Source organism: Neolamprologus brichardi, chromosome 2, assembly GCF_056152115.1.
Source record: "Neolamprologus brichardi isolate AB-2024 chromosome 2, ASM5615211v1, whole genome shotgun sequence".
Taxonomy (NCBI): domain Eukaryota; kingdom Metazoa; phylum Chordata; class Actinopteri; order Cichliformes; family Cichlidae; genus Neolamprologus; species Neolamprologus brichardi.
The window spans coordinates 33,560,384-33,573,583 of record NC_142105.1 but is presented as its reverse complement, the minus strand read 5'-3'; the positions used below and the strand labels follow the sequence as shown (position 1 = coordinate 33,573,583).

The window sequence follows — 13,200 nt, the reverse complement described above, 5'->3', positions numbered from 1 at the left end:
GTTCTTAAACAGGGCGAAAAACATTTCCTTTTGGACTTTGGCGGTCGGCAGGAGGTTGTCTCTGTTGACAGACTTAAGCCTGCACATGTTATGCAAGATGATCAAGTGGTCCCGGCCAAGGAGACTCGCCGTGGCCACCCACCTGCCACCGGGCTGATGGATTCTGTTTTTTCCCCCAGGAGCGACCCACAATCAACGGAGCCCGAGTTATCCGCAGCTTTTTCTGACCGCCAGTGCCAGCCCGCGGCATGTGTGGTGGACCACTAGAGGGCTCCACTCACACCCAGTGTTGAGGAAGTGTGTTGCTGTGTTTTGTGGCGCGATGTGTTCAGTTGATGTTGGAGAGGAATAAAGGAGTGAGAACTGAGAGCTCTGTGTCGTCCATGCTTACCTCCACACAGAAACCCTTTTCCGGTCACTTCCCCCATCACAAATATTTGAAGGACAATCCTAAGCTGATCAATATCTTCCAGTAGATGTATTCAGCTAAAGTACATTCCAGTTTAAGGTAGAAGTCAGAATTTCCAACTGGAACGCCCCCTCAAGTCGGATTTCCAAATCTGAAAGTCGGAGCCGCCCGGCCAACCCCAGTTTAACAATCCAAGATGGCGGCAGTGAACATAAACCTTGCTAAGGAGCAAAACAAATCCCGTTTTTTCTCGATTTTCCAACTTCACTACTGGAACATGCTCAACTCTGCAGTGACATCACTCCTAGTTCAGCCATCGTAGTTCAAAAGTTGATCACATCTCTTGATGAAAATAAGGAACTGCATGTCGTCACACACCAAAACAATTGGTTGGTTTCATTTTGAAACCCTTTGGTTCAAATTTATTCTGTTATTATAACTGCAGTAACACTGGAAGTATCTCAGTGGTGTACACATTATTCCAATACAATGTTTTAATTAGGCCAGTTAGTCTCTGAGACACAAAAATATTTTTTTAAAGCGTTCAAAATTTTAAGTTAGACTTTCCTTGCAAATGCAGTGACACTGCATTAAAACTACTCCTCACATTATAAACTAAATATGAGAAACCGAACGTGCCAGCAATGCAGTGAAGAGTCTAAAAAGTAAAAATAACTTATTTTATGTCTCTAACTGGGTTACAGGATTGTGATCATGTTTATCTCCAAATATGTCACTCATATAATGTTTAATGTTTATGGCTGACCTATTTTCTCAAGTTGAGGTTTGGGGTCATGTTAAGTCTTTATCCACTCCAATTAATGCATTACAGTTAAGAGGGAAAGATCCCATGCCTCCTCTTGAACTACCATGCTCTCACGTATGCCTGCGCGTGCACACACACACACACACTCTAATCAGGCTCGCAGTGCCCAGCTCCATCTGATAAGACTTACTCTCTGATATTTTTTAAGCTCTGACTCATGATCTCTAGCTGACTGCAGGCAAGGACAGCAGAGATCCTTGGTGTGCAATCCTCTGCCCGTCACTTCATGCAATCCACTACTCTTCTCTTGCAATTTTCCAGTACACATGTCAGATGACCAGTGGTCAGGGACATATTTGCACGATTTCCTCTGATGTGATGTTCACATGGTGAAGACTTCATGTGTGATAGTTTGGCTATTTTTTTTATTACAGTATCAACAACCAACTCGTTTTTCACTGAACACCCCAAAGAGAAAAATTCAAGTTCTACCATGTGGAAACTCCCGTTCAGACAACACATCAAATGGTGTTAGTCAGAGGTGACAGTGGGAGAAGTTCTGTTGTAATGTGGACCTCTTTTGCTAATTTTCAGCTAATTATTATTTTTTTAATTCTTGGATTTGGCTAGAGTAGCTTTGCATAACTCAGATTTTTTTTAAACCTCATGCTGAGCCTTGCTGCAGCCTCTCAATTCATCTGCTGTCTGAAACAAGCCATTTTGGCTCCTTTGCTTTCAAGGCCAGCCTCTCTTTGACCTAACTTACTTCTGATAGGATGCCTCTTATAAACAGGAAGCTTGAACAGCAGTTGGGTGGCTTCCATACGCAGCAGACCTGTGTGCCTGAGGATACCTTATTACAGATAATCACTCTTATGAAAATCATATAGAGTCATTAATAGAAAAAAAAGTGAAGCCTGATCTTTAGGCTCACGTGGATCGCTTCAATTTTATCCGACACTTGGCCGTGTTTAAGTGAATATTATCAACTTTAAGACTATAACAGAAAAAATTAAAACATAATTGATCCACTTTCATAGCTCCCCATTATAATGTGCGTTCTAAAAAAAGGAGGCAGTATGACTAAAACAAAAACTCATGACCAGAGATGGGCAGTAACGCGTTACTGTAATCCGATTACTTTTTTCAAGTAACGAGTAAAGTAAGGGATTACTATTGCAAAAACGGTAATTAGATTACCGTTACTTTCCCGTAGGAACGCTGCGTTACTGCGTTACTAAAACCGTGGCCCTTTCTCAATTCTCAAGTACGCGAGTACGTACTCGCGTTCTCGGCGGGTACGTACTCACCGAGAACGCACGGAAGTACGGACTCGCCGAGAACGCGAGCACTGACTCGCGATTTGTACAATTGGAACACCAGCGTACTTGATGATGTCACAGGTCCGGAGTTTTTACTGCCGTCCTTAATTTAACTGTGAGTAATATGTTATGAAGCTTAACTTTAATCACAGTCAAACCGGTTTACTCAGGAACAAATAAAAAGCCGAAATAAGCCAAACATTAACATTTAGAAGTGATCTAAGTGACTTATATATCATGTTTAACCTCACTAGTGAAATCTCTATTAATAAAAATAGTGTACATGTACATACGTGTACATACCTTAATAAAAACAAGCAGGTGAGATGTTAGAACGCTTTTATTTTTATTTTAGTGGACACTCAATACAATAGACAGCCACTGGGGTTTGTTTAACCTGAGTAGCGAAAAGACCGCGGGGGGGTTGAAAACGATCTGCCGTGAGTCGGCTGTTCTCGCCGGCTGTAATAATCCTCGACCTCGCTGTCTGCTATGGAGCTGGCGGGTCACAGACGTCTCCGAAAACGTCGGACCTCGTTTGGAAATATATGATATCTTGATAAACTGAGCAGATATTCGAAGTTTACACAGCTACATTCTCGCTTGAAAAGAACTTAAAAGTTTATTTTGTGACCCAGAAAGAGTAATATTTAAAAGTTTTTAGCCCCGCTCGTCCGCCATTGCCGCGTTTGAGTTTTGGACGAAATGCATTCTGGGATATTTAGCTGTACCAAGTCCACACAAGTCACCACCGATGCATGCTCGATAAAACGGGCGGAGCGAGAACACATCCGGGACTTTTTCGCGTTCTCGGCTTGATGCGTACTTCGAATTGGAACAGTACTTGGTCTCCGACTGATGACGTATCACGAGTACACGAGAACGCAAGTACGCACAAGTACGCATATTGAGAAAGGCCCCGTGATTTTTTTTGCGAGAATGTCTCATGACAGTGACGTAAGCGAGTGCGACGTTCGTGACAACAGCTGTGTGCAGATCAACAGTGGATCATATATCGAGTGCAGAGAGAGTATGAGCGTGCAGCGTTTAAAGCGTGGAAGTACTGACCTTACTTTGAGTTTGATTCCATAAAAAGTGACAAAAACATTAGTGTCCGTTGTGCGTGGGAAGAAAACTTCTTTTTACAGCGAAAAAACCCCTAAACTTCCGAGCAAGCACCGAGTAGCTACGACGTAATGGGAAACTCACAGAGAAACTCGCGGATTCTTCCACTGACCACTGCACACCTGCACCAGGGTAACCCTCCGCCTACCCCACTCCTGCTTTACAGGTGAAAATAGAGCAACAGGACCGCTAGTCTTTGACTTTATTTATTTTCTGCTGTGTTTTATGTGCTGGAATGTGCAGAAAACTAATTTCTTCCAGTCAGAGAATGTTGCATATAATTTTATTTTTGCTTGATGCATAAAGTTAAAAGGTTAAAACTAATAAAACAAGTTTTAAAAAGAGACTTTTCCATTTGATTACATTTTGTATGATGATTATGCAGAAAAAGTAGAATTGGGCTGAAAGATCTATTTATCACCTATTCAGGTTGTAAATCGTGTTGTTAAAAAGTAACTAAGTAATTAATTACCTTTGAAAATAAGTAATCAGTAAAGTAACGGGATTACTTTTTTGGGGAAGTAATCAGTAATTAGTTACTGATTACTTTTTTCAAGTAACTTGACCAACACTGCTCATGACTAAGCCAAAGCTAATTTCTTTAGCTATTTTCACATTTTCTGATCCAGCTTTACTTTATTTAAACAGTTATTTTAAATCAAGTTCAGGAAACCCTGTTCTGCAAATGCACACAATATTTTTCACAGCTAATATTTTAAAAGGTGTTGGCAATAAGGTGTTAGCAAGAACATTTACAGTGGCACTGTTCTGTTAAAGTGTCCAGTAAACTGTAACGGTGAGCAAGCATGAACCATAGCAAGGGAAACAGCTAATATAATCCAGCCAGCTGCTGTTTCTCTTGCAGTAGTGCGATAAAATGCAAAAGAAAATATCCATTATAAAAAAGTTTAGAAGTTATGTATAAGTTAGTCATTTAAGTGCTATGGACTTAAAATACGACTTGCAGCAAAGCACCATGATTATCTTTATGTTTCAGTTCTGTGAGTGCAAGTTTTAAAGATGCTTAAATTAACATAAATCAACAACTTTGCAATTAAAACTTAGCATCTTTAAGTTTCCTCTTGCAGGGTCAGAAATTGTCTGGGATACCACATAAAGAAATGAAGTGGACGGCAGAAAAGCTCCAGGAAAAGAGAACGTGTCAGGTTTTGTTCCAGGTTGTCATTCAAGTTAAAGAGACACAACATCGCCTCTTTCTACAGACACACGTCAACACATAACCACCTCCCAACCCTCAGAGGATGATATGAACTTGGTTATTTATTACACCCTTCGTTCCCGTTTCTCATTTCCTCTTGTTGACAAACACCCAGTCCAAAACATATATCCATCCTGCTTGATGAGCACTATTTCACATGACATTTCCCCCCAAATCTCTTACAGCACTTCCCACCTAACATACACCTCCCCCTCCATCTCGTTTCTCCTATCTGAACCATTTCTCTCCATCTACCAGCCTCAGTCTCCACTTTGCTAATCTTCACACCACCTCCAGCTAAATGAATCACTCTTTCAATTTCTTGTTCCCATTTCTCCCCTCCCAGGTTGCTCCATTCCCATTTTCATCTTCCATCATTCCCCCAACGTGTCCATTGACTCCATCTGATTCTGCCTGTCTTTTACACCTTAATCCCTTCCTTTTCCTTCATGCCTCCCCCCCACTCCCTCCCTACATGGCTAGCAGAACGACTGGTAGGAGAGCATATAATTTGTCAGAGGAGGTGCTGTCAGTTGACTGCTCTCCAGGCTAAGAGCTGCTCTCCTCGCCCCTGGGTTCACGGAGTCACTGCTCTGTTCCGCTCTGGGATTATGCAGATCTTAATTCCCTTCCGCTCACACCTGAGGGTGGCAGGGCATGAAATAAGAAAAGTGTTCACTGCAAATAAAACTTTTTGCCACCAAGACGAGGGAGAGAGGTTGAGGGAGGACGAGAGGAAGGTGACATGGAAAGAAGAAGACAGAGGAGCTTGGTTATTGTTAGATGGACTGAGTGAAAGAATGATGGCGTGGAAATAAAATGTTTTCTAGAACCCACAATGAATGAGATTTCCTGCAGTAGTGAATAAACTAAGCACAGAAACAATATGCTCCACTCCCAGCTCCCATTTTCAAACATGCATCCAAATGTTCAGTATGCAGCAGCTTCATTAGTTTTTATAACCCCAGCAAGCTTTGTAATCACTGTTCAGCACCACGATTATCCTACACTGGAGTATTAATGTAGCGATTTAAACGACCCACAAAAGCCATCACTCAACCTTTCAATGCAACCGGGAATTCCACAGGTAGTTTGACACCTCTGGGCAAACAGATTTAGTGACTCCGTGGTTACTTCATAGTTAGCGGCATCTTTTTGTTCTGTGCGTAAACGGCAGGTCTAGTTTTTTAATTAATTAATTAATTGATTGGTTTCTTGCTCATATGTACCAGTCTTCCATCCCCCCTTCAACCAGCATTTAAAACGTTTAGATGTTAATTTCTAATAAAGTCTTTTAAATAAGTAAACAAATGACAGATGTCTTACAGCCAGTAGCGTCGATTAAAATGGTTTAAAAAAAAAAGTTTATGCGAAGCAGTTGATGAGAGAGAAAATAAGTCGCACAAACACTGAGAGAATAGCAGATTGCTCCCTCACCTGATAAAGACTCCTTGGAAAAAGCAGAAAGACAAGACATACAGTATCCGAATGACCTGTGGGAGCATCCTCTGGCTCGAAATCTCGCCCCACTCCCGATGAATAACTTGCGAGGTTAATTGTGGGAATCAGCAAATCCACTGAAGAATCGTGAGACCGGTGTGGAGGAAAAAGGCATCGTCTCTCTCAGGGATCCAGGCTGGTCTTTGGGTAAACTTCTCCCCCCTCCCAACAAGTCCAAGGGGGGGTGAACACATGCAAACAGCGGGCGCTGTGCTTCAGGCGGCTGGGCGGCACTGGTCAGACTGTCAGTGCGCTGGTGCATGTGTTCAAGGGGAGTGTCGGTTTACGTGTGGGTCTCTTTTTTCCTCTCTCCTTTTCCTTCACAATGTGGTTTCGTCTCCTTTTCACTGTATTTCCCTCCCTCGCTCCAAAAAATTTGAAAGGAGTGAAGATTTAAAGGAACAGTAGCTTTTGTTTTGACGGCTGCCTCTGGTGTAATTACCCTTAATTAGAATGAAGGGAGCGAGGCCTCCGATGATGACCTAATTACACGCTAGCTGATGACCAGTTTGGACTAAAACACTCAAAAACGTGTCAGGAAAATGTGAAAGTTCATTTTTAAATTGTTATTATTTAAGATTTCTAGCGCAATAAAATAGCTTTCTTCAAGTATTAGCGCCACAAGCTGTTTTATGCCATTCACCATTTTATTTTCCTGCAAGTATCAGCAGGTAATTTCCAGCAACAGTCCCCTGATAGCAATCACCTTTGACCATCACAGCCAGCAGCTTTCTATGCACAGATCTAATTAGGTGCCGTGGTTTAATTACGCTTACAACATCTAGTTATCATTGGTAAACTATTGCTGTCAAGGGAGCGTGACCTGTAAATTCTTAGCCGACCAATCAGCATGCAGGATGTTAGCACTCTGTGGACAAAACTGGCTTCTAATCACTAATTTAGAAAAAAACAACTAAATTACAAAAGTCTTGTTTATTTCAGTTCAAACAAAAAAATCTGGGCTGTTATTTTAAAAAAGGATTATTATTATTATTATTATTATTATTATTATTATTATTATTATTATTATTATTATTATTATACCCAGGAGATGCATACCCACAGATAAACCTGCTAATTACTACTAACAGACTAAAATGTCACTCACCTGAAATGGGTCAAAAAGCTTCTTTAAGGGTTTGTACCACATGGACAAATGAAAAGAAGAAAAAGAACAAACAGTCATTTATAGTTGTTGGTTTTTGAGTGAATGATTCTTTGAAAACAAAGCCACATTTTGTACAAAGCTGTGGAATGGGCATTTTAACATGGGGGTCTACAGGTAGTGACTCACTTTTGGACCCATTCATAAAGTAGCCATTGGAGGAGCGGCAGTTTTTGGCACTTCAGTATTATCTTCATTTTTAAGCCCTGGAAGCTGCAGTATGGGCAAAGCAAATGTTGTTCACCAATTTTTTTTTAAGGAGCTTCATTGAACCAAAATACAATATTGTTATCAACCAAGTGACTGAGGTAAACCTGCCTCCACCTTTGCACCCGTTAAAATTGTAAAAAGAGTAATTTTCCACATGGAAACATCACCAAAGTGGAGCTTTTGTAGGGATGTTGCTGGTTTTATTAAATGAACTGCTGAGGTGGGTGCTGTGGTTAGCAAGTGCCTTCTTCTTCTTTGTAAAAAAGATCAATATATTTGTGGCTTGAACTAGATGGAACCCTGTCTGCTATGGTGTTACTGCATCAGGTCATTGAATGCATCCCCATGTACTGGCAAAAGAAAGAAAGCAGAGCCGGTCTCAGTGTCCATTAGCACCTCTGAATATTAGAAACCACAGGGCAGCAGCACAGTTGTCTGTTTTATTGTCAGTCATCTTTCCCGGTTGATTCCACTCAGCAGCTCTAATATGTACTAAGTAGGCAGAACCATTACTTGTCTTTATGTGTGAAAATACAGCAGATTAACTTTCGCCATATTCAATTACTTGGTCCCCTTTCAATGAAGAACGGTATTAAAGATGCGTTTGGTTTCTCGTTCTTAAAAAGGAGTGAAAAATCACAAGCCTCTTTAGCTTCACATTCCACTGGGCTCATGAATTTACATCAGCTCATTCAAATTCTGTTTTTGAGTTTGGCTCTTTTTCTATGAGCGAGCGGGTCACACATTCAGAACTTTAAAAGAAGTCAAAAGATATAACAGGTAAGCCACGTAAAGTCTGAGAAAAATAAAAACAAAACAAAGGGATTATCCAGGAGGTGGTCTGAAAGGAAAGCGGCGATTAAACCTGCTGCAGACGCTGAAACACACACAGCTGCAGAAACAACAGCCAAGGAATCATTCTTGTAACAGTGCTTTCACCTACCTGAAGCGTGCATTTGTATTTAGTACATTATTATGTAAAGGCTCTGTAGATGAGACTTTATCATCAACATCTGATAAGCTTAACATTTTTCTGGCCCAGTTGGACCCTAGCAGACTTATGGGTATGTAACAAATTGCAGAGACAAGGAATTACACAGGAAGGACTCGGAAAATGACATATAAACTAATAAAATAACACGGGTCACACCATCATCAAAACAAGTGGAGCTGACTGGAATAGAGGCACAAGAGGAAAGAATGAGCGTGTGGGCACAAAAACAAAGGAAGGGAACGAAGGCTGCAGTTAAAGAGGTCAGAGATGTGAAGGCAGAAGTTGCTTTGGATATTTAGTGTCTTTGTACAAGACACTGGCTGATATGCTAACATCGAAAAGCTGTTTAATAGAAGCTCTTTTGGCCTTTCCATCAAAGAGGGAAAGGGTGGCTGTATAACAAAAGTCTAGTAAAACAACATAAAAGAGACAGATCAGGGATTGGTAGTTAAAGTGGGGGGTTCTTGGGAAATTAGGAAAAATGGTAAAGTTTAAAGAGGAAGGTAGATTTGTTGTCAAGTTTAAAGATAAAAGTGACAAGGCCTTAAACCTCCCTCTAGCTGAAAGATCAAAGGGGAAATGTAGTGAACGTGAAAATGATGCTAAATGCTAATATTCTTGTCTTCTGCAAATCCAGAGCCCAGGGATTTGAAGTAAAAGTTAACGTGTGTTTAGTAGAAGATCTACATTAGCTGTAACAGAACAGAAGCTGTTACTGTGAAGAATTTAAATTCTCAAAAATTGAGGCAGCCATTCAGGAACTGAGACACTATAATTTTAACTAAGCATAAATACACGCAGGATGAAGCAAAAGCAAGAGCTGTGGAAATGCAAAAACCGTGACCAGAAGGAAAAATGCCCCATCCAGATTCTTTGAGTAAAGTTACAGGACACCATTAACTGTTTCCTCCTGAATTCACAGAGAACTGAGGTTATCATATTTGACCCCAAAAATCTCAGAAACATGGTGTTTAATCTGATACTTAGCTTGGATGGCTTTACCTTGGCTTCCAGTGAGATTCCTGTGAGGAATCTTGGAGACCTTTTTGAACAGGATGTTTCCTTCGATGTAGACATTAAACAAATATTTAAGACTGCTGAAATGCTAGTTAATGCATTTATTACTTCTAGGCTGGACTACTGTAGGACTATTGCAGTTCCTTAATATCAAGCTGTTCTAAAAGTTCCCCAAAAATCCCCCAGATAACTCCAAACACTGCCGTGAAAGTATTGACAGGGACTAGAAAGGGAGGTTTTATTTCCTGTAAAACATCCGTGCTTCTCTTCATTGACTCTCTGTCAAATCTGAGTTTTTCTTTTCCACCACTGCTAAACGCTTGCTCACAGGGGATCGTGTGATTGTTGGCCATTTTCTATTTAATATAGCAGAGTCCTTAAATTAAATAGATGTGTTATTGGCACTAGAGGCCAAACCACAAGATCACACATCAGTTGTGGTAGATGATGCAAGAGGGAGTTTTAGAAAATAAACACTGGCCCAGAGAAGCTGCAAGATTGCATTACATGAAGTATGAGAGAGAAGCAAGAGACAGGAGTATAAATCATGATTATAGAATTAGATTAACAGTTTTAAACTGAATGCAATGAGTTTGTTTGAAAACAGGCAGGAATTTAACCCTTTGAAGCCGAGTTTAACATATTAGATAAATTAGTTTTTCTGGGTTTGTGAGACATTTTTAAGGAATAATGTTTCAAATATGATACAAGTTTAAACTCATATATGTAAATATATGAGTTAATATTTAATGTTAATATTTAATGTGTGTGTGTGTGTGTGGGGGGGGGGGGGGGGGGTGTATGTTGTAAGAGATTTCACAAAACACAAAAAGTTGTACTTTTGGTAATTATTTAGTGGTTCATGCTTTAAAGCGACAATTAAGAGGTGTGTTTAAAGACTAGCCAGGTGTTTTGCCTTCAAGCAAACCTAATTAAGCCACATTTAGACACTGTGATGAGACACTGTGATTCATGTAAATGAACTTATCACATGTGAGATGGGCTATAAAATTAAAATTCTTGGGAGTGCACGTGGATGGTAAATGGACCATCCACATGCAGATCCACTTTTTAATTGCGAGCCTCATTAACCTTTAACACAAATATTCGTGCAATGTTTTGTTGTTTATTTCTATTCCTAAGAACATTGTCTAACATTTTCACACCCTCTCACACGGTTGCATCACGGGCAACTTCAACATGCAGACTGGAGTAGGGCCACTTTTCACAGAAGTGATTATGGCTGTTTATGTTCAATTCAATTCAATTTTATTTATATAGCGCTAAATCACAACAAAAGTCGCCTCAAGGCGCTTCATAGATACAGAGAAAAACCCAACAATCATATGACCCCCTATGAGCAGCACTTTGGCGACAGTGGGAAGGAAAAACTCCCTTTTAACAGGAAGAAACCTCCAGCAGAACCAGGCTCAGGGAGGGGCGGGGCCATCTGCTGTGATTGGTTGGGGTGAGAGAAGGAAGACAGGATAAAGACATGCTGTGGAAGAGAGACAGAGGTTAATAACAGATATGATTCAATACAGAGAGGTCTGTTAACACATAGTGAGTGAGAAAGGTGACTGGAAAGGAAAAACTCAATGCATCATGGGAATCCCCCGGCAGCCTACGTCTATTGCAGCATAACTAAGGGAGGATTCAGGGTCACCTGGTCCAGCCCTAACTATATGAAAGTTGTTATGAAAAAGGAAAGTTTGAAGCCTAATCTTGAAAGTAGAGATAGTGTCTGTCTCCTGAATCCAAACTGGAAGCTGGTTCCACAGAAGAGGGGCCTGAAAACTGAAGGCTCTCCCTCCCATTCTACTTTTAAATACTCTAGGAGGTAAGGTAAGGTTAAGGTACAGCATCCAATAGAAAAGGGTGCAGGCATGGTGTGAGTTATAGACCTGGAGAGGAAACAAAACAATCATCATTGTGGTGGATATAACAGACTTGGAAGCATTTTCTGGCCACTGGTGAAGCAAACAACACAATATGGATTCTAAAGCCAACACGATGAAGAAAAACTCATCCAAAAGAAAGAAGTCCACTGATGCTGATGAACCACTGAAATAGTGGTTACTAAAGAACATAGATGATACAGAATCAGTCCTATCTAGTAAAATCTGTTTCTCCCATAATTTTAGATTCAAGATTATTTGACTTTCAACTCTCTGACTTTGCACCAGCTACATGTTTGCACAGAAATCACAGAAAAGGCAAAGACTAAACAGCATCCAGCTTTCAAGATATTACCTGAACAAATTGAAATGGTGAAAAATAAACTGATGAAAGAAACAATGCTGTACTTAACAGCACATAGAATAGACGGCAGATTAATTTTTGCCAGTAAAACCAAAAACAGAAAATACTTAATGAAGGCACTGCGATTCCTCAAACCACCTTCAAGAATATCACATTCGTTCAAGTCAAACGTCATCAAATCACCAAAATCTTCTGCAATACAAATAAAAGACTGCATGTGCTGTAGTTCTTGGATAACCATGACAAAGGCCAAGAAGCTACTGGCTGCTCAGAGAGATTTTTATGATTTGATTATGATTCAAGTTTTATTTTGATGTCATAAAATGAAAAGGCACAACCCTAAAAAGAGAAAATACACAGCTGATAAGCTACCTAAGTGACATCTGAGGCGAATGCTGTCAGCGTCTTATCTTTGCTGTTATTCTTTAACCTCTTGCGCTGCCCTCATCTCAGCTTTGTAGATTAATAGGAGGCACAGTAGTGAAAGGTCAGGTTGCAGCTGTGGCAGTCACTCTGACTTTTTCCCCTTTCACCCATACAAGCAAAGGCGACGTTTTCTTTAACCAGCTTTATCCTAATATAACTGAAGCATGTGTGGTAACATGCCAAACTTGACCTCTAACACAGCAACCTAATAAGTTGGTCTCAGAGACTGGGGCTAATGTTTCCCCTTGAAACCTCCTAAGAAATCACTATTTACGTTAGCAACACATTTATGCAGGTGAGTAAAGATTGGACTAAAATTCTATGCAATTCTCCGAAGCCCTGTTGCTGCCAGCATTTGTGCCAATTGTGAATTTCCTGGGAAGTGATTTTTTTCTCCCGTTTCTGTTTGTGCTGTTAGTCGCAGAGAAATGGCTGCACAGGCTGGCACAAAATCCCAATCTCGAGCTCTCCCCCAGAGGGTTAGACCTGTGGCTGGAGTAGTCTGTTTGTGGTCTAACTTCTTCCTTATCCTCTGCTTCAGAGTAAATAACATTCTGCTTGGCTGTTGGTCTGGGTGAATACAAAAAGCTTTGTGCAGCGGTCCGTGCTGTTTATGGCCTAAAGAGGTGATTATCCACATAATGTTTAGAGGAACTTACACAGAGACAAGGTTAAGGTGCCATCCTGTCTGGTTTTATTGGTTTTTATCTCAGCTGTTTGGATTTGACAGGACTTTGGTAACAACTAAAAGTCTGTCCTCTTTCATCCATGTTCTCTGTATTTAT

The 13,200-nt window shown here is 40.5% G+C and overlaps 1 protein-coding gene across 2 annotated transcripts in view; it reads right to left on the bottom strand.

Moving 5' to 3' along the window:
- Nucleotides 1-6,640, bottom strand: part of glra4a (glycine receptor, alpha 4a) — a 53,781-nt gene extending 47,141 nt beyond the window's left edge. For both annotated transcript variants that reach the window (XM_087851723.1, XM_087851719.1), the window contains exon 1: nucleotides 6,279-6,640. In XM_087851723.1, coding sequence (XP_087707849.1) covers nucleotides 6,279-6,346 — 68 coding nt within the window. In that variant the 5' untranslated portion in view covers nucleotides 6,347-6,640. The remainder of the gene's footprint in view (nucleotides 1-6,278) is intronic.
- Between the last annotated feature and the right edge of the window lie 6,560 nt (nucleotides 6,641-13,200).